This window comes from Cyprinodon tularosa, unplaced genomic scaffold, assembly GCF_016077235.1.
Source record: "Cyprinodon tularosa strain WSP-4 unplaced genomic scaffold, ASM1607723v1 ctg230, whole genome shotgun sequence".
NCBI lineage: Eukaryota > Metazoa > Chordata > Actinopteri > Cyprinodontiformes > Cyprinodontidae > Cyprinodon > Cyprinodon tularosa.
The window spans coordinates 1,485,542-1,507,169 of NW_024038862.1; the positions used below are offsets into that span (position 1 = coordinate 1,485,542).

A 21,628-nucleotide genomic window follows, 5' to 3' on the forward strand; every position below is an offset into this window, starting at 1 on the left:
ACACTAGCAAATCATCTTGGAGTTTTAGATTTTACTATTATTTTTTATGGCACACTTTTCTGACAGGAAAGGGGTATCAGACATGCAGCAAAGGACCACAGGTCGGATTCGAACCTGGGTCTGCCACATCGAGGACTAAGGCCTCCATCCATCAGTCGTGCACACTATCCACTGCCCCACCTGCACGCCCATCTAGGAGTTAAAAAAAAACAACATTGTATTGTTTCATCAAGAAAAAAGAACATGGAAAATATGTTTTAGGCCTGATGGATTGGACTTTAAAAATGTATCTAGGAAAGAGATTTTAACTCAAGACCTTATTCTGGCAAACTAAAAGGCTTCGTTTCTTAGGAGACAACATATTACAGCACGCATGTGACTGAAGGGAATATCAGTAGAGTTAATATTCATTGTTGTCTTTAAGTTATCTTGTTTAGCATTGCTCTTTAAGTTTGTGACTGTATTATTGTTTCCCTATTTTATGCATTCATTATGTGTTAGTTTTAGACTGCGTAACTGTGAGGGATGTAGTTGGTAGACAGTGTGTGGGGATAAACTTTGGATAATCAAGGTTTTTTATAATAATAAATACTAACTAAATAGGGACTCACAAATATTTATCTTTGTGTCCCTATTTTCTTTATCACATAATATCAGCATTGGTGGATTTGACCAGATTTTCTTGCATATGGCTGTTTGTCTTGACTGTGTCACCACTTCATGTAGATTTATACTAACAGTTACCTTAGGCTCCAGCAGCATGGTGGGATTTTTACTTAGGTCTCACAAGAACAGCCGTTACTACAACAAAGGTTCCTTTCGTAACTTTAACTTTTGCTGTAATTAAAATGAGCTAACTTGGAATCCTTAGGTTCTCCCACTTTCACAGACTGCCACCCTGGGTCTCTGAGCAAAGACCCTTAACTCTGCACAATGGCAGCCCACTGCTCCCCTAAGGGATGGGTTAAATGCAGAGGTAAATTTCTCCAATGTGAGATCAATAAAGTTCAGCTATCAGTGATCAAATTTTATAAAACAGTATAATTGAATGAAGCTTCCCAATCTATCCTCCTCTACCTGCTTAAAAACTTGCAGCACCTCTCTGACATGTCATGTCATCCTGTCCTTTTCAAACTGATAACAGAGGTCATTGTCACACAGTGTTATTGGGTTTTGCCTACTGTAGAGCTGTTAAAAATGTGAAGCTTGTGAGCACATGATAGATTATTTACTATATTATAGTTAAACAAACTTTGTTTCCATTTGAAAATGATTACATAACATAAGTTTGGTTTTGATCTCATTGACTCACTATTAAACAAAAAAGGAATGGTTTAGACCTTTTGCAATACATGGCAGATTCTGTGATCTGCCCTTTGTCCTAATTGCATTTGACTATTTACCCCTGGCTCATATTTAGCAGTCTCATTTCTCTGAGGAACATCAGTGATACAATATGGTGAGCTATTTTTTAGCATACATGCTGTTGATAGGCCACCTTTCCTTCTGTCAAGGTAATACACACACATTGCTCTCTGTATGATCTGACGACATGCCTGGCACATTTAACAGCACAGGGATGTCCTTCTCTTTTCACCTGCGTGCCAATTTCTTTCTGCACATTTAAGAATCTTGATTTCCTTAGAATGCATTCCAGGGTTTTTGGAGAATGTGGATTTTCCTGGATCAGACATTACTTTCCTGTTCTCTCCATCTGTGGAGCACTGCCAGCAGCTGTGCACCCAGGAACCCTCGTGCCTCTTCTTCAGCTTCAATCGGGCAGACAGGTCCACAGGGTAGGAGAGATAGATACTGAAAACAAAACTATATATTTCATAGATAAAAAAAAAAAAGACTTATTAATTAAGATTTTTTTTCAATTAAATATGGTGAAAATTCCATCTTTTCAGCAACTTCCAATGCTACCTTAAATCAAGTTCTTCTGGTAAGCCTGAATCTCAAATACCACTGCAAGGTGTCACTTCTGGCTACTCTCTCAAACCCTGCAATCCAAACCCAAGTAGGTTGACACAGATATTTCTAATCGCTAATTGAATCATCTACTATTGTATTTTAAATAATATATCTTATATATTTATTGTATGTTTGACTTTGATTAAATTCTATCAAAGTAACTGTAAATTAATCAGTTTTAGCAACATGAAAACATTTCTACAGTTTCCCTTGGTTTTTTTCCTCCTGCTGCTTGAATTATTCAATGCTTTCTTTGACTATCATTCTGTTCTCTGTGTTTCAGCGCCTTGTCTTCGACAGGTGTTTAGGAATGTGGACTTCTTTGGAGCAGACTATACAAACCTATTCACAGCCAACCTGGAAGAGTGTCAAAGACTTTGCACTGGGGATCCCCGCTGTCAGTTCTATACCTTTATAACAGGAGACTTCCCGCAGTCAGATATCAGGTAATTGTGAATTATATGATGCTTTATTTTATAACAAAAACAAATGAAGTTTTAAGATTTTTGGTTCTAATTTTGATTCATATGAACAAAATAAATTTGCGGACTAAACAACATCAAGAGAAAATTCAGTTTTTTGTCAATGATGTAATCAGAGATGGCAAAAGTACTCACTTTCCATACTAGAGTTAAAGTACAGATACTTGTGTTAAAAAATACTCTGGTAAAAGTGGAAGTACTGATTAAACTTCTTTACTCAAGTAAAAGTAACAAAGTACAGGCTTGTAAATTTACTTAAAATATAAAAGTAAAAGTAGAAAAAACTTTTTTCATGCCGTTGCCTACATTTTAAATGGATGTCTGCCAATAGGACTAGATCTCCGTTGTGTTCATTTTCAATCATCTCGTCGTCCATGCTACTATGCTAACGCCACCGCCACCAAGCTGCAAGGATTTGCCGCCAATGAATACCGCCGAATCTGTCGAGTCATCTTGTAGTGGTGCGTCAAATGCAATGTAGATTCCCATCCAATTAGATTGAATTTGGTATTGATGACGTGAAAAATAATAACGGAAACTCCATTGAAATTATTCAAAACTAAAGTAACGAGCCAATTTTTTCAAATGTAAGGAGTAAAAAGTACAGATATTTGTGTAAAAATGTAAGGAGTAGAAGTAAAAAGTCACCATAAAAATAAGCAGTAAAGTAAAGTAAAAATATCAGAAAAATCTACTTGAGTACAGTAACGAAGTATTTGTACTTCATTACTTCCCATCTCTGGATGTAATCATTCACAAGTAATACAATTTTAAAAAATGAAAAAAATTTATTAAAAAGCATGCGCATATAAATAACTAGCAGAATGTGTTTAACCTAAACTGCAGCTCAGCACTAGGAAAGTATGAGACAGAAAGTTCTGAAGAACTCTGATGTGTTTGCTTTTGGCCAAATGGCAACAGAAAAGGAGAATTTGACTTTCTTCTACTTGGAAGAAATCCTGGACATATGCAAGTTAGAGCTCTACTTAATTTGGGCCCTAAAACTGGATTGGCAGTGGTGATTGACCAGCCACATCAATTGCGGGTTCGGGGCAATGCAGATGCAGTGGCAGACCAATTTTCATATTCAGCAGTTGCTGTTGGCTGGAAAATTTTGCCAGCTCTTTACACGTATGGAATTTCCAAGAGTTTTAAGGAAATTTCAAGCGTTGTTTGGTGATCATGAGACAAACTAAGGGGGTTTTAAGGCTTTATGATCCTGGTATGTCCAAAGAATAAGTGGCTTCTTTATTCTCATCAAAAAGTCAAAATTCTTTTGTGTTAATTATGTACATAATCTTTTTTTGGGTTTTAGATGTATTTCTTGCTCTTGGTTTGAGATTATCATTCACAACTGGGAAAAAAAGATTGCTCCCCTCATTAAGAATAAGTTCTTACTGTATTATGGTGTTTTAATAATAAGGGTTACTAAGATAGAGTAAGAGATCGATAGATGGGTGGGGTCCAGAGTAATTCAGGTGTCACTTTACTGCTGCTACAAAGGTCCACAAAACTACTCTTTTTTATGTGTTATATTTAAATTTTGTTTTCCTGGCAAAACATACAATTTATATAAAAGATAAACAGTGAAAAGATACATGCAACATTTGTTTCTTAGGGACATTAATTTATAAGACATGTTTAAATACAGTGGGCTGCTCAGTGGCGCAGTCAGTAGCACTGCTGCTTTGCAGCAAGAAGGTTCTGGGTTTGATTCCCTGCCTGGGGTCTTTCTGCATGGAGTTTGCATGTTCTCCCTGTGCATGTGTGGGTTCTCTCTGGGTAACCTGGCTTCCTCCCTCGGTCCAAAAACATGACATTTAGGTTCTTTGGCTTCTCTAAATTCTCCCTAGGTGTGTACGTGAAAAAGTTGTTTGTCCTGTTTGTCTCTGTGTTGCCCTGTGATTGACTTGCGACCGTTCAGGGAGTACCCTGCCCCTCACCCATTGAAAGCTGGAGATAGGCATCTAGCTGGGATATGCGTGATGGAGAATAGATGGCTGGATGTTTAAATACATGTGGCATGAAGCTATTAGCTCAAAAAGTGTAAAATTAAAAATTTAATCCATTCTATTCTAGGTACAAATGTTTCCTTAAATTCAGCTTTAATGTCCCAAGGATCCCAGCAATAGAAAGAAAGCCTGGAGTCATTTCTGGATTCTCCAGAAAACCGCAACTGACTCAACAAATTGGCTCTGGTAAATTTATAATTGGTGTCATAACTTAAATTCCCACCATCTTGCCTTTTTGCTTATCATTCTGTATATGTATTTTGCAGCATGTCAGACCCAACTGTTTCAAGACACCGACTTTCCAGGCAATGACTTCTTGGAGCTTAAGGCTGTTTCCCCTGAATACTGTCAATTCCTGTGTTCGGTCCAGCCTCTGTGCACTTACTTTTCCTTTAGCAGGTAATGCATATTGTGTATATTGTGTAAGGGACAGATTGATTTTTAGATGATACATTAGCGTTACTGTCTTAACTGGCTTGATTGGCAGAATGTGTTTATTCTGTTATGTTATCAAAAAATTATGTTTGCACATTCTTTTTGTTTCCACAGTAATAACTTTGGATGTATTTTGAAGAACAACCCAAACAGCCTTGTGGTCCAGTCAAAAAGAGGTGTCACATCAGGGATTCCATCACGTTTCTGTCGGATTGATGAGAGTATGTACCAGCAATCAACACGCAAACTGAACACACTGTTACAAGAATATCACAGATTAAAATATAACCTGACTAATTTTTCAGAAAAGCAATCTTAATAGCTGTTGATTTCAGTTTTCAAGTTTGTTAAACCCTTTCCCTATAATTTATTGGCAAGCTCTGACTGAAACTTACAATTTGCTGTTCTTACTGCATTATCATTTATTACATAATTTATTCTACAGGATATTACAGCACAATACATATATAACATTCCCATACTTAAAGCAATAGCATACTGTAAGTAGGGGATTTTAAGTATTTGGTTCTTGTTTATGAGTGATATGAATATCGAGAGATCAACAGATGAATTGGAGCCAATGCTACTGGGATGCAGATGCTGCAGTGATCACTTGGTAGAAAGGGAAAAAAAAAAAAAAATATATATATATATATATATATATATATATATATGTATATATATATATACGAAGATATGTGGAAATTTGAGCAGAACATCATTCCTGAAAGTTTTGTTTTGTGCACCTTGACAGACTATGAGAAGTGTAAGGAAAAACTGTCCCTTCCAAAGAAAGTCAACCCAATAGAAAAGAACCCTTTTTGCCATAAACATTCCTTATATGCACACTCTGTTAGTTATGAACACACACATACAAGTTCTCTTACATCCATCCTTGTGACACCTCCATCCACTCCAGACAAATACTCTTATCTGGTCATATCAAACTTTATGGTATTGATCCGAGGTTTGAATCCAAAGCTCAATACAGACAATCACTCTCTTCTTATATTACAAGTAAGCACAGAATGTAATAATGCTAACCTCATAGCATACGTTTGATCACAGCTGCAATTTAAGAAATGGAAATGTCATGAGAGCAGTACAAAACGAAATGTCCTTTTGGCAAAAAAGATTATAAAGATTGTCTAAGTCTAAGTCTAGAACAGGAAACAAGGAATAATCTCAACCCATGGGGGCTATCAAGTCATGTTTTAGTAGATCAGGATCTGCTTTGTATAGCATTGATACTTTCTAGGCATGATACATGGCAAAATTATGAGAATCAATATCGTTGACAGGCTGGCTCAGACTGACTTATGAAGGAGTGGATTTCTTTGGTTCTGATTTTCGCTCTGAGGTTGTACGTAATGCAGATGACTGCCAACAGACATGCACTCAAAACCCTAACTGCCAGTTCTACACTTACATCACTGAAAGCTTCCCTTTTCCTGACGTTTGGTACAGTATTCTATGAGCTCTATACAGATACTCACATGTAATAACTTCAACATTAATTGATTTTAACACTGAATGGTGATAACAAATTTACAAACTGTGTTTGTGTTGCAGGCGGCGGTGCTTTTTGAAACGAGTTATCACCATTCCATCTCCTCCAGAAGTGAAAAAATTGGCAAATGCAGTGTCTGGTTTTGCCCTGAAGAACTGTTAAAAAAATAGCACGTCATGTGAGGTGAAATTTGCCTTGCTTCCCCACAAAGGAATATCAAAATAATCCTAATAATTAAAGAAACTATGAACCTGATTAAAGCATTATCAGCCAACATTATAAGTGACTGCCTGGAGCAGAAAGAGGACGTGATATTGATAGTTTGGAACAGCTATATTTGTGGGTTCTATAAAATAAAATAGGTCTTTTAAAGGTTCACTATAGCTAAAACCTAACCCACTGAGCAAAAATTGGTTGAAAAGACATAAAAAAGACGAGATTATTTACGTCAAAATGATGTCTACATTTGGTTGAAAAGTGAAAGGTGTAAAGCTGTAATTTTCAGATAATTGAAAAGATGTAAAAATCCCAGCTTTCAATGTCTTTTCAACTTCTATTATTGGATTAAAGTGGGATAAAATCAAACTTACCAAAAACAGCCCAGATTTCAACAACTATTTCTTGCCTAAATTAAGACTATGACAGACCGACCAGATTTCTCATGAAAACCAACGTCCTAAATGAAGTTTGGCGTTCGGGGGGACACATATGCCCCATTTACACTACCCCTCCGTGCAGAGCTGGGACCGAACTTGGATCAGTTAACCTTGCCAAGCTTTGTTATCATGACCAATCACACCTCACCCTTGCACAGGCTCTCACCTCCTATCCACGATACTACAGCTCTCAAGGCAGAAATTATGCAAACAAAAATGCAGCACCCACAACATTCAGGAGCTTATGTGCCTGGATAGCGTCCTCAGCCCAAATTTCAATGGGAGTCTCAGTCTCTGCATCATCCCTGGTCGCACCATGCTCTTTTGGTGTAATTCATTATTAATAGGCTGAGAAGAAGTTCTTGTTGTGAACAGGTGAAGAGATCTGTGAAAATGAGTCAGTTGACTGTAAATAGGAGATAACGCGGTCTGCTCATGCACTCTTTGTTATTAGTGAACTGAGCCACAGATGAACCGTGCCGAGTCCTATGGTTGAACTAGTACTAGATTGAGCAAGATTCGGTTGTGTCAGGCACAGTCCAGTTCAATTGCGTTACATTTACGCTTAACAGTTATCTCGGTTACTGTGCTCGGTTTGGTCTCGGCACGGTTTATAAAGGGTAGTGTAAATGCGGTAACCATCCTAGGGACCTGAACAGTCACTACACATAATAGACCACACGGCTGACATGAATTCAAGATCACAGGAAAATAAAGAATGATGTTGGCTGCTTGGTGATCCGCCTGTCTGTTGCGAGAGGATGGGACCAGGGGAGTGAAAACAGGTAGCATGCCATCATGTCTGGTCCCCCATCATATAGCGATCTCTAAGAATGCAATGTTGAATAATATTCTATAGGCTTCATAGGTGTCAAGTGACGAAGTACAAATACTTCGTTACTGTACTTAAGTACTCATTTTACTTATTTTCCTCCTACTTCTACTCATTACATTTTCACACAAGTATCTGTAATTTGTATTCCTTACAGTTTCAACGTTACTCGTTACTGGCTTCGGTTTAATGCAGAGGTCATGGATTAGCGGACCCCGGTCCGGTGTTATGCCGAAAAGTGAATGCCTGCTGACATGTGAATCCCCAGTCGCAGGATCGCGCCTTGCTCTGTACAAATGCGATAAAATGGATTAAAATATGACCAGTGGAGCTACTTGTTGTTATATTAATGATATAAAAACATTTAAATAGTCCTCTTGTGGGGAAAAAAAATATGGTTATTTGGCAGATTCATTCACAAAAGTATGGGTTTTATGAGCAACATTAAATCCAAAGATTTTGTCAGAACTATATACGGCTGATTTATTTGTTGTAGTCTTGTTATTCATACATAACAATACACAGTGATAGCCGATGGGAGTTTTGAAACTGCAAAGCTTTGTCTTAAGCAGAAAATCAAATGCGCATCTACTGTACACAGCACAGCGTTCACAGACCAGCGCGATGCGTTCACATTTATAGCGTCAGTTAGCTATGGGGCATTCAGGAGCATCGGACATTTCACACTTACAAGGAAAGAGACATAAACGAAACAGAACTTAACTCATACAATAATGTATTTATTCAGAAACAGTGTGGGCTTTCTTACAATACTGAATGCTCTATAACTGTATTTCTGTTATTTTTTGATTATGCACATCTGCTAGCTTTTTATTCTAAAAAATCTGTAATATTATTTCAATTCATATAGTGGCATCTGGCTGTTTTTTTAAAGGTTACTTTATACTTTTATACTTTAAGTAGTTTTTGGAGCACATACTTTTTCACCTTTACTTGAGTAAAGAGGTCAAGTTGATACTTCAAATTTTACGAGTGTTTTTAAACTGCAGTACCTATACCTCTACTTACGTAACAAATTTGTGTACTTTTGACACCACTGATAGGTTTAGACATAACAGAGCTGTGTGGATTATGTCAGCTGAGGCCAGGAAGGATGTAGGGGGACTCAGGAGGCATTCAGGAATTAACGCCCTTTAAAAAGAAAAAAAATACAACGGACAAAGAATCTGGAATGCTGTTTTTGTGTACATTACGTACATCAAAGATGTGCAGTTTTTTGTATGCATGCTTGTTTGTTACATATTTTGGACAGTATTCACTATAATGGCTCCTGGTAGAATGTTCAGTATTTTCAACCCTGAAGTCAAATTCATGGCTGCAATTTCAGCTATAAAATTTTAAAACTGGTGATCAATCTTACTCCTTAAAAGAAGACGACGGGAAAATGTTAGTCATTTGAGAATTCCATCTATCATTAATGCCAGAATGTATGTGTCACAAGGCTTTAGAGTAGAGGACTCAAATACAGACTGCAACACAGTTGGTTTAGGTTCATGGTACTTTTGATACAGTCCTGGGGCCAAAAATATAATCAAATCAGAAGTATCAAGAAACGGAGACAGGTCCAAATTGAAGCTGCGTTTAAAAACACTTGTCTGGCACAAAGGAGAAAGGACAAAGATGAACTGGCAAATGGAAGCTGCATCACTAAGGACTACATAGACCGACAAACAAAGGAGGTGCAGAGGGCTGTACCATGAAGCAGGATGGTAATTACCATGGTAACATAAAAAAATTTGCTCCAAGGTGGGCTGGCTTTCCGGATTGATCTGAATCTTAGAAAATGCCCCACCCATCAGCCAATCTATTCAGGAAATAATAACGGCCCTTTCTTGGGTGCGGGAAGTGGGGTTGTTGGGGGTGCTGCAGCACCCCCTAGTGGCAAGAGGGAGATTTTAAAGTAATGTATTAAAATACTTTGCAGAATTTATTATTTTCTTATGAATATTTTGGGAAATTATTTGGACTTTTTTATTACACTATTATGTGTATTTGAATTTTTATTGAATTATTTTGAGGCCTAATCAACACAAGTAAAGAGGTACCCCACTCACGACAGCCGACTAGTAAATTTGCATAGTCTAATGACAAGAAAAGAGAAGTAAATATGGCACAGAAATGCATTTCTCCTCAACCTCAGAGCGCACATGAACATTTGGACACCTTTAACCAGGGCAACCTGCCTATAGCTCAAAGTAAGAGCATGGTGCTGACACCCAGTTTCATATCTTTTTGTGCAGTTTAATATAACCATAGTATTTTAGAAGGTTATTTTGATCTTCTGTTCTTTTTGTGATGGATGTGAAGGACTGTTCAATATTGTATAGTATAATAATATAATTATTTCCTTTTGGTTTGCATGAAAGGATTTTGGAGCTAATAGAATCATGTGTGACTTGGGTTCCTGCCAGCTGACCAAATCTACATTATTTTAGTGTTATTGTGAAGTTTAATTTATAGTGCAGCATATATTCACCTAAGAAGTGCTGATGTTTGAGTGTTACAGACCCTGGTTGAGTGCACTGAGGTGTATATAACAATAAAGTAGTGAATCTCTATTTACAAATGTTTTTTAAATTGTATTTTAAATAGGACTGTAGGCTCCTAGGTCTTTTGTCCAAAAAAGCACCAAAATAAATTTCACAGCACCCCCTGTTCAAAATTACTTCCAGCGGCCCAGTGCCCTTTCATTAACGATACAATCCAATTCAATGTCCAAAAAGACAATAAAACAATGTCGCAATAAAAGCACCAAAAAGCAGTTAAGACAAAGTATGATCTTAACAAATGTAATTTATTCATTTTTTTCCACTCCTTTTTTAAATACCAACCTTTTACTACTCTATCTTTGTTTTCTCCTATATAATGTCCTTAAACACCCCTGGCATTCAGTGGTTTCTTGAATATTTGATATTTGAAACTAAATACAAAAATATAATAAAATAAAAATCAGAGGACAAATTGTGAGAAGATCCAATGGATCGGCATGACAGTATGAGTGAGACAGGTTTTGACAGGCCAGGCTCACATATATAAATCCTAGAACCATGTGTTGGCTGTGTGACCTGCAGGAGATCATCGCTCACTGTATCACAGACTGTATGTATGGTCATGGGATATTACGCTATCTTCGGCTTCATACAACTCTAACCATTCTTCTCGTGTAAATGAGAACACTGGAGCTGCACCGATGGGGAAATAATGGTAAAGCCAATTTTAAAAAGCCCTACGAAGAAGGCCTAATGTTTCTGTGAAATGATTCTGCACGAGCCTGTATGAGACTAAACAAGAATCTTACAATTTTTCATATAAGTAGAAAAGACAGTAAGTTATTTCTGTACATTTAGGACTGCATTTGAAGACTTTCACTATTTTAAAAGCAGAGTAGATTTTTACCATTTACCCCCGCTGAGTACTGACACAGCTAAAAAAAAATTTCTTCCTCCTCACCCTGCGGACGGTCTCCCTTTTTTCCTCCAAGCTCGGGTCCTCTACCTGAGGCCTGGGAGCTTGAGGGTTCTGCACAGTTTCTTTGCTGTTCCTAGAACTGCACTTTTCTTGACCAAGATGTCTGATGTATTTCCAGGGATCTGGTGTAACCTCTCCTCCAGTTTGGGGTCACTTCCCCAAGTGCCCCAGTGACCACGGGTACCACTGATGCCTTGACCTTCCAGGTTTTCTTCAGCTCTTCTCTGAGCCCCTGGTATTTCCCTAGTTTTTATCATGTTCCTTTTTCCTGATGTTGCAGTCACTTGGTATTGCTATGTCAACCCCTTTCCTCTGCTTTTTGTCCACCACCACAACGTCCCGTTGGTTTGCCATTACCATTCTGTCCGTCTGTATCTGGAAGTCCCAGGGGATCTTGGCTTGGTCATCCATAACGTTATAGAACACATTAATTAACTGAAAAATGTTGCATAGTGTGCCTTTAAATTCCAGATTCCCCGCACCCACAAGCATACTATTTCAGCCACTTGGTCATGGCACAGTATATATGTATACACAGTATATATATATATATATATATATATATACTGTGCCATGACCAAGTGGCTGAAATAGTATGCTTGTGGGTGCAGGGAATCTGGAATTTAAAGGCACACTATGCAACATTTTTCAGTTAATTAATGTGTTCTATAACGTTATGGATGATTAAATGATTCATTTCAGGTTGAACAAAGGTATTCTCGGCCGCCCTGGTGGTCTGTGGGGGAAATACTGCACCTGCAATTGCAGGAGCACCGACCCGCACCCACAGGCTCAGAAGTCTCGTGAGAGTCAGTCTTGCTTTACGGCCGAGAACTGCTACACCCCCCAGTTAAAAGCATTCTCGTTGCTAGCACAGTGGCGATCCTTGTGCAGTTATGCTACGTTCACGCAGCAAAAGCAGCAAAATCGTGTCTGCTGCTTCATTTTTGCTGCTTGAACCAGTTAGTTCTGACGCGCAGCTGAAGCAGCTTTGCTGCTCTGGCTGTGCGGTGCAAAAGTGTGTCTGACGCGCGTTGGGCGGAGCTTCACTATCCTTTCTCTGCCTTGCAGCTATATTTGCTGTGATCATTTGGAATAAAGTAGTTTTAATATGTGTTTAAATGAGAAAATACACCTGAAAACGTAATCAGTGCCGTCAGTTCATTCAGATTATTATCCTGCCTTCAATATTTTTTCTGTCGGAGCCGCTCAGACCCCCACATACCAGCGGTGCGCCGACAGAAGGAACCCCTTCATCAGCAGCCTCTGGCCAGGTCACGTCCTCGCGGTTCACCGCGGCAGCTGGTAGGTGTTTTTGATCTAAATAATCCAAACTGCATATTCTGCTGGCAGATTTCTGCATTTTAAGTTAATTTAGGCGTCAATAAACTGTTTAAGAGGAGAGATCATAGCCTCTGATCATCAGCGCTGTGTCTCTCTCCCTGCTTCAGCTGTTCAGACGCGCTGGGCCTGCTGCTCAAAACGCGCCGCAGGACCTTTTGCTGCGCCATGTAAACTCGCTGCTTCTGTCGTGCCAGCTGCGGTGTGAACGCAGCATTAGTCATTCGTTGCGTTCGCCTGTCTGCTAAGCTCAAAACAACCGCGCCTGGCTTGACGGAGAAACCAGGAGAACAGCTGTGCATATTTACGACAGTGCACTTTTACTTTCGCCCTCTGGGGGGAGTCTCGCTGGAAAATCAACACCGGTTGCATAGTGTACCTTTAACACGCTTAAAAGAGGAGATGGAAACCAGAATATAAGGTATGGGCGTTCCCATTTATTGAAGTATGTTTGTATACGAACAAACTTTCTAAACAATCCGAGTGGCGGTCTTTACAACAAGTGAGATGGACAGGTAACTATGGAGAATGTGAAAATAACAGAATTTAACCGGAGGACGCAGGCTATTGTGTGCCAAAGAAAGCGGTAAAAACCGTATGACCTCCCGTCACCCAAAACCCTTTCTGCCCTCTCACGTCTTACCTATAAAGCCTTCCCCTCCACACCGCCACCAGTGGTAGAGCAGAATATAGGCCACCACCACCCAAAACAAATAACCCAGAAACAAACCATACCTAAACACCAACAACTATAAATGGCTCCTACACACTGGCCCCAATTGTGTAGACAGCACAATTCAACAAACATCAAAACAGGCCCAAGCACTTTTTTTTTTTTTTTTTTTTTATACTGGTTCAAATGGCTTCTTGAAGAAGAAATATTTTGGAGATGGGTCTTTCCAGTTGTCCTGTTTGTGTCTTCAACTGTACAGCACGCACAAGTTCATGTTTATCTGGGTAAGTATTTGTAACTCTTCCGAGGATCCAAGAACCACGAGGAGCAGAACGATCCACAACCACCACGATATCGTCAACAGCAAAACTTCACCGAGGTCTGGACCATTTCTGTCTTTCTTGCAGCAAAGGTAGATATTCCTTTGTCCATCTTTTCCAGAACAGGTCGGAGAGGTACTGCACTTGCCTCCAACGTTTCCTGAGGTAAACATCACTTTCTTGAAAAACACCAGGAGCAACAGTAGGCTTTCCTTTGAGCAGCAAAATATGATTTGGAGTTAGAGCTTCCAAATCATTTACATCATCCGAAACCTTTGTAATGGGGCGATCATTAAGGATAGCTTCCACTTCACATAGAATGGTTTGAAGACTTTCGTCATCCAAGGTCTGCTGGTGAAGAACAGAAAGTAACACCCTTTTGACCATTCTGATGAGCCGTTCCCACACTCCTCCATGATGGGACGCACCAGGTGTGTTAAAAATCCAGTCAATCTCTTTCAACAACAGGGCTTGATGGATTTTTGTATGATCTAAAGCTCCCAAAGCCTCCCTTAACTCACGCTCTGCACCTATAAAATTGGTGCCATTATCCGATCTCATTTGGCGTACTGGACCTCTGCGACATACAAAACGCCTGATGGCATTGATGCAGGAGTCAGTTGTTAATGAATGAGCCACCTACAGATGTATGGCTCGACTGGCCATGCATGTAAAGATAACACCGTATCTTTTAACCATAACACGCCCTCTCTTGACCTCAATGGGCCCAAAGTAGTCCACATCTACATTAGTAAACGGTGGGAATTCTGGACAGACTCGCTCCTGTGGCATATCAGCCATTTTCTGCTCTGCTGGTTGTCCTCTGTGGCGTCTACATACAACACATTCAGATAATATCTTTCTGCAAGCTGAGTTGGCGCAAGTAATCCAGTATCTTTCTCTGAGAGCTGACAGCATATGATTTCTACCTGCATGACCAAGCTGCTGGTGCAGGTCTCTCAGAATTAGTTTGGATACATGCTGGTCTTTAGAGAGGATCAAAGGATGTTTCTGCTCCTCAGGTAGGACTGAGCGACTAAGCCTACCCCCCACTCTCAATAAACCTTGATGTAGTACTGGATCAAGCCTGTAAATGTTGCTTGTGTTCTTAACAACAGATGCTCCACTTTGCAGATCTTTAATTTCCTCTCTGAAGCTGGCATGCTGGCTGTGTGTCAATGGCATTTATCAGTATATCCCTTTTCACCTCTGGGTCCTCAGAACAAACAGGCTGGGGTTCAAAGGGCTCTGGCCAATCCTGCTCAGGCCTTCGGAGGAAATCCGGGCCATTTATCCACCTCTTGTATGACATAAAGCTGTCTGCAGAAAGACCTCTGGAGGCCTCATCTGCTGGATTGGACTTGGAACTGATGTACCTCCACTGAAACACATTGGTAGCCTCTCTTATTGCAGCCACTCTATTTGCAACGAAGGTGTGAAATCGTTTGGTATCATTACTGATGTATCTCAACACCGTTTGACTGACTGTCCAGAAGAATGAGCTATTCAGCTGGATAGAGAGCTCCCTTTTCAACATTCTGTCCACCTTGACAGCCAACACAGCGGCAGTGAGTTCAAGGCGGGGAATTGTTGTCTGCTTTAATGGAGCTACTCTAGCCTTTCCAAGCATGAATGCCAAATGCACATTTCCTCCTTCATCTTGTACCCTCAAATAAGACACTGTCCAATATCCATGGTCACTACCATCTGCAAAATGATGCAACTGGACAAGTAAACATCCTTTAAAACTACTTGGCTTGATGCAACGCCTCACTTTAAACCCTGCTATTTTCTTCAGGTCCTGATACCATGATGACCAAAACTGTAACATAGACTGGGGAATAGGATCATAAATTTTGTCTACATGCTTCCTGTAACAACTTAGGTAGCAAAGTGTAAGGTGCCAAGAAGCCAAGAGGGTCATAGATTGAACTGACCATTGAGAGAATTCCACGCCAAGTGTGAGGCTTTTTTTCCACAGCAAGTTCAAAGCAAAATGTATCACTCTCTGCACTCCAGCTGATGCCCAGTGCTTTCTCCACAGGCAGCCTGTCTCGTTCCAGGTGAAGTTGTCTTGTTGGTTTGGAGCGCTTTTCTTTTAGAATGGTTTACAACACTGCTCGGCTGTTGCTTGTCTATTTCAACAGCTGAAATCCTCCCTTTGAGCACAAATCAGTGAGGTGCACCACCAACTGTACTGCCTCTTGCTCTGTGGCCACAGACTTCAAACAGTTGTCAACATAAAGATTTTTGTAAATGGTGTCAGTCACATACTTGTTGTAGCTGTTTGTATTATCTGCTGCTGTCTTTCTTAGAGCATAATTGGCACAGCTTGGTGATGAGACAGCTCCAAAGATATGCACTTTCATCCTGTGTTCGACTGGTTTGACTGATGTATCTCCTAATGGCCACCACAAGAAGCGGAGAAAATCCATATGTTTCTCTGACACCTTCACTTGATGAAACATAGCCTGGATGTCTGTCATCAATGCAATGTTCTCCTCTCGGAATCGGGTGAGCACACCGAACAGGGAATTTCTAAAATCCGGCCCCTGTAGCAGCTGGCTATTCAACGAGGTGCCTTTATAGCTTTCTCCACAATCGAACACCACTCGCAATGTCCTCTTCTTTGGGTGGTAAACTCCGTGGTGGGGCAGGTACCACACACCTCCATCCTTAGGTTCCAGCTGGTCATGAGGAACAACCTCAGCATAGCCTTTGTCAATTAGGTTAGTAACAAATGCTGTATATTCTTCCTTATAGGCCTTGTTCCTGTCAAATTTTCTTTTGAGACTTTGAATGCGTTGCTCCACAATAAATCGGTTATTGGGCATGATTGTTTCATCCTTATTAAAGGGCAAATCCATGCAGTAATGTCCATCTTGGATACAAGCTGATTGCTCCAATATTTTCATGAACTTCTTGTCCTCAATTGACATTTCATGCTCCTCTTGCAGTGTCTTCTCACTGAACTCCATATTGTATTGAGACACCAACAGCTCCTCCAATTTGACAATGGAAATCCGATTAGTGTAAGCAGTAGGACAGCCTTTCTGACCACCATTTCCACTCCTTAAAGGTCCGTTTATGACCCATCCTAATAGGGTTCTCACGGCATAGGGTCCATCACCTTTGCTGTTTATGATCTCCCATGGCTCCAGGAGCTTTGGTGCGTTTGTCCCAATCAAAAATTCCAACATCAGCATCCAATTCTGTGATCTTAATTTTTTTTTAAATATTCCCATTTCTCAACATCTTGCTGACGGGGAATGTTGGTCTTTGAAACAGGAATAGTTTCTTGGGTGTAGACCTCTGGAAGCTCTATGAAGTTGTTTTCTTCCAGCTCAGAAATTTCCAGTCCAGAAACACAGTGGCTAGGCACCAGTTTTTCTTGACCCATGGTGCACAGCAGAATGTTAGTCCTTTTACTTTGTAGATTTAGATGGTTCATTAGCCTACTGGTGATAAAAGTGACTGTACTCCCAGGATCTAAGAAGGCATAAGTCTTCAACACTGTATCTCCCCTCTTAGACCTAACTTTAACTGGAACAATAGACAAAGTACAGTCGTGGTCCCGGCCCCAGTACAAGAACCAACCTGGTGAGACACAAATGCACTACTTACTGATGGTTCTTCATTGTCTAAATGCAGAATAGTGGGGTGTTTTAGATAACATTTGTCGCAGGTGAGCCGACTCTTACACTCCTTACTGATGTGGCCAACTTTTAAGCATCCAAAACGTACTCCTTTACCTCTCAGGGATTCAATTTTCTCCTTGTGAGAAATTCTTTGCAGTTCTTGACACTTTGATATTAGATGAGGCTGTTCGTAGTAAAGACAGGAGAATGAAGGAGGATTGTTTTGGACAATTGGCTGCTTGTAAAATGTTGGTGCAGAGGCACTATCCAGTGCTGAAACTGATGTTACAAAGCTGCTGTCTTTGATGTTGTCCTTTAATAAGGATTTAGACTTAAATGGTCCCCTAATTACAGGGCTTGGCTTGGTGTCAGAGATGTCTCCAAACAGTGGATGGGACAGGATCTTTACTTGTTGTTCAAGAAAGTTGACCAAATCATTAAATGTGGCTCGGAAGCCTTGCCGCTCTTGTAGTTTACAAGCTGTTATTCTCCATCTTTCACAGAGCTTATAGGGCAACTTTATGATTACTTGTCTCATATGAAATAGAATGTTCAACTCCTCCATGTACTGTATTTCTAACATGGCATTACAGCAGCCACGTAAAAACAAGGCGAATTCCTGCAATGCTTCAACATCCTCAGATTTTATGACTGGCCAGGCAAACACCTTCTCCATATATGCAGAAGCAATGTGATGTTCATTTCCAAAATGCTCCATTATGAGTTCCTTTGCTCGCTGGTAGCCCTGCTGTGATGACATGTGCATGCAGCTCCTGACCAGCTCCCTTGGCTGCTCTCTGGTATATTGCTCTAAAAAGTATAGACAATCCTGATAATTGTTTGTTCTTTCTTCCACACAATGTTCAAAAGCTCTTAGGAAAGATGTGCACTCCAAAGGATTGCCATCAAAAACTGGGATCTCACGCTGAGGAAGAGTAGCTGATAACTGCTGCTGAACAAGCATTGATGTGATTTCATTCTGTTTTTGCATAATGGTACAGATTACATTATCATTTGGAATTGATGGATTATTTAATTGTTGTTGCATTTGTGCCTTGTGTGTTACTCGTAATTGTAGATCTGATGGTTGAAAGGGAAAAGTGTTTAGTATGGGGTTGACGTTTATAGAAGGTAATCCATCCAACTTTGAATCTGGTTTAACAGCGCCATACAGTGGTTGTTTTGGGTAGTGCGGCTGATCTTCTGGTTTTATACTGCTATAACCCCTTGCTCACACAGACTCCGGTGCGGTTACCGAGCCGACGGAGACCGCAACTTCCGCACACCCCCTCTCACACCGCCCTTTTGACTACGATGCGGTGCGGCTCCGCGGCTCCGGCAACAGGTCCGGAGATTGACTCGTGAGAACTGGAGTTCACGTAACTTCACGCGATAACACCACCCAAATAAGGAAGTGTCCAGTAAAGAAAGATCGCATTTGGATTTATCACGCGTGTCAGCACACTTCTCCGCATTTTTCGGCGACTTTTTTGACTTTCTACTATGAGTAAGTATGATATAGTAAAATAAAAGTAATACGTTTGTTTTTTTGAAAGTACTATTGTAATAGATGTGGCGGAAATTCCATACAAATGAATGATCAGAATTTCCTTAAGACTAGTTTTTCAACACCGCAATACATGTACTGCATGTTGTACTTATGCATGCTATCACTGTTTGTACATCTGTAGACCTTATTTAAGTGATAAATATATATGTATTTGTTTACTGCATCTTTCAGCTAGCAGAAGAAAGGTGCTTGCTGCCTGTGCTCTTCTTGCACTGCAAGAAGAGGATGAGCAGAGAGGCAGAAGTACCCGAAGACATTCATGGGTCCATCCAATAAATCTTCAAAGACAGGAGCAAGGAGATTTTCATAATCTTGTTGCAGAGCTTCAGCTCGACAGCCAGCGGCACCACCGATACTTCAGGATGAGTGCAGAGCAGATGGAGCACATACTTTCCATCATTGGAACTGAACTAACAAGGCAGGACCAACTACAGAGCTGCCATAGAGCCCAAACAACGTCTGGCGGTTGCACTGAGGTAAATATACAGATAAACCAGATGTGAGCATAACAAATATTTTTTATTCACACAAAAATACACAGCAAACGTTTAAATAGGAGATTTGTATTTATAAAAAAAAAAAAAAAAAAATCTAAATACACTCAAAATTTTAAAAGGTTATACACAAAATAAAATAAAGACAACAAAGTAAAACTATTTACAAACACACAAAGTAAACTTAAAATTGAAGATAGTCCTCGCATTCACTACTTTGAGGCATTTGGCTTGTGTCCTGCAGCATTTGAGTGAATGAGCCAAATGCCCTTTGATCCTGTGGGGACTGAAAATGTGGCTGCACTCTTGGAGTTGAGGGGGCCGTGGGGGGTGGGGGAGGGCAAAACAGAGGTGTTGGCCTCCTGATGGCTTGAGCAGCTTTTTCCTGATCCTCTATTTGGTGGAGAGTGGTCAGGATTTCCATTTTTGCCTTTCTTAGGCCATCAGAACTGAGCCTCAGCATCACTGGGACCAAACTTAAGGCAAAAAAATATGCCTCAACTTTGGGGCCTTCAGGTCTTGCAGGGGGCTCTTGCAGAACCTCCAGCAATCTGTCCTGAAAATCACCACGTGCAGCTGGACTCCTTCTCCTCCTCCCCCTGTCCTGTGCTGCACTTTGCTGTGTGGAAACGGGCTGTGGTCTTTCCCTGGGGCTTCTTGACCTTTCCACATCCCTGGAGGTTGATGGTCCGGGAATAGGGGGCACTGGAGAAGGGGCAGAGCGGGATGAAGTGGGTCGGGGTTCCGCTTCCTCATCAACTTCAAATGTGGCAGATGCTGTGGAGATAGATGGGGAGGGCGTAGTGGTGCGAGCTGGGGTGCTGGCTGGGTTTGAAAGCCGCACATTACTTTTTTGGCTATACAAGAAGATATCAGAAGAAGATAAAAATTAAAAGACAAGTACTTTAATTTACTCTACAATCAATAAAAATACAATGTTGACAACATTAATTTTACTTGAATAATATAATATTACTGACCGTCTGTGTTGGATGTGAGGCCGGAGGAACGTCAGCAAATCCGTATATTTATGCTGTGGAGGGACAGAGTCAGCATCAGCCCCGCTTGAAATTTTCTTTTCTGCCTTGACGAAGCTGTCTCGTATTAGCCTCCATCTGTTCATGCAAGTGGTCACTAGAAGGACATAACACAAATGTTAACAACAAGTAAATAACAAATGTTTTCATTTTGTGTTCCACAGATATTTGGCTTCTGGTGACTCCCTAATGAGCCTGGCGTTCAGCTATCGACTCGGCCACTCGACTGTTGTGAATTCTGTTCACATGGTCTACGCAGCGATCGAGAGCAAGATGATGGAAGAGTTCCTGCCCAGCCCAACTGAAGATATGTGGACTAAAGTGGGACGTGGCTTCTGGAGAAAATGGAACTTTCCCAACTGCCTTGGTGCAATTGATGACAAACATGTCAACATACAAGCACCAGCTCGTTCAGGGTCACAGTACTTTAACTACAAGAAAAGTTTTTCCATAGTGCTTTTGGCTGTTGTGGACCATGAGTACAGGTTCAGGGCAATTCAAGTTGGGGACTTTGGAAGGATGAGTGATGGAGGTGTTTTTTCAGCATCAAATCTGGGAAAGGGACTAGAGAGGGGAGACCTGAATGTACCGCCAAGTGCACCTTTGCCTGGTGCACCAGAACTCGGACCGCTGCCCCATGTCTTGGTGGGAGATGCTGCCTTCCCACTTAAAACCTACCTGCTGAGGCCCTACCCTGCTACTGATCTGGACCACGACAACCGTATTTTTAATTATAGACTTTCAAGAGCACGCATGGTCGTGGAAAGTGCGTTTGGAATCCTCACTGCAAGGTGGAGAATTATTCTCAGAGACATAAATTACATCCAAACCACGTGGACACACTGGTTGTGGCTGCCATCATCCTCCACAACTACTTGCTTGCCCCGTCAGAGAACCAAAGATACTTAGATGAGGCTGAAGAGCGAGGACTACGTTTGCCACAAGCTCTGAACATTGGTGGGCGCAGAGCTGCCAGACAAGCTTACTGTAGAAGCGAATTGTGTTGCCTCAGGTCATCGTGACCTTAAGCTCACAATAATTGATAACACAGAGCAAGCAGTCTGGAAGCCACGTACACATCTTGGCAATAACAAGTGTTCACAGGCTGGAAGCCACGTACATATTGGCAGTAACAGTGTGTTCACAGGCTGGAAGTCAAGTACAC

At 40.7% G+C, this 21,628-nt stretch overlaps 2 protein-coding genes across 2 annotated transcripts; one reads left to right on the forward strand and one right to left on the reverse strand.

The window, feature by feature from the left end:
* The first annotated feature begins 1,480 nt into the window (after positions 1-1,480).
* LOC119784647 (coagulation factor XI-like) lies at positions 1,481-15,109 on the forward strand. The gene is made up of 8 exons (XM_038286813.1): positions 1,481-1,514; positions 1,646-1,787; positions 1,911-2,020; positions 2,258-2,420; positions 4,536-4,669; positions 4,735-4,867; positions 5,018-5,124; positions 14,946-15,109. The coding sequence occupies exons 1-8, from the start codon at positions 1,481-1,483 to the stop codon at positions 15,107-15,109; spliced, it is 987 nt and encodes a 328-aa protein (XP_038142741.1).
* A 4,501-nt stretch (positions 15,110-19,610) lies between these two features.
* Positions 19,611-20,767, reverse strand: LOC119784648 (DNA repair protein complementing XP-C cells-like). Its single transcript, XM_038286814.1, has 2 exons — positions 20,407-20,767; positions 19,611-20,283 (listed from the first exon to the last, which is right to left on the reverse strand). Exons 1-2 carry the CDS (start codon positions 20,547-20,549, stop codon positions 19,611-19,613), a joined length of 816 nt encoding a protein of 271 aa, XP_038142742.1. The 5' UTR covers positions 20,550-20,767.
* Positions 20,768-21,628: the final 861 nt, after the last annotated feature.

Coding starts and splice junctions, on each gene's coding strand:
- LOC119784647 (XM_038286813.1), top strand. CDS start 1,481: ATGCTGTTGATAGGCCACCTTTCCTTCTGTCAAG. Junction 2,021..2,257: donor ACCCTGCAATCCAAACCCAA/GTAGGTTGACAC, acceptor TCTGTGTTTCAG/CGCCTTGTCTTCGACAGGTG. Junction 4,670..4,734: donor CTCTGGTAAATTTATAATTG/GTGTCATAACTT, acceptor TGTATTTTGCAG/CATGTCAGACCCAACTGTTT.
- LOC119784648 (XM_038286814.1), bottom strand. CDS start 20,549: ATGAACAGATGGAGGCTAATACGAGACAGCTTCGTCAAGGCAGAAAAG. Junction 20,284..20,406: donor CCTCACATCCAACACAGACG/GTCAGTAATATT, acceptor CTTCTTGTATAG/CCAAAAAAGTAATGTGCGGC.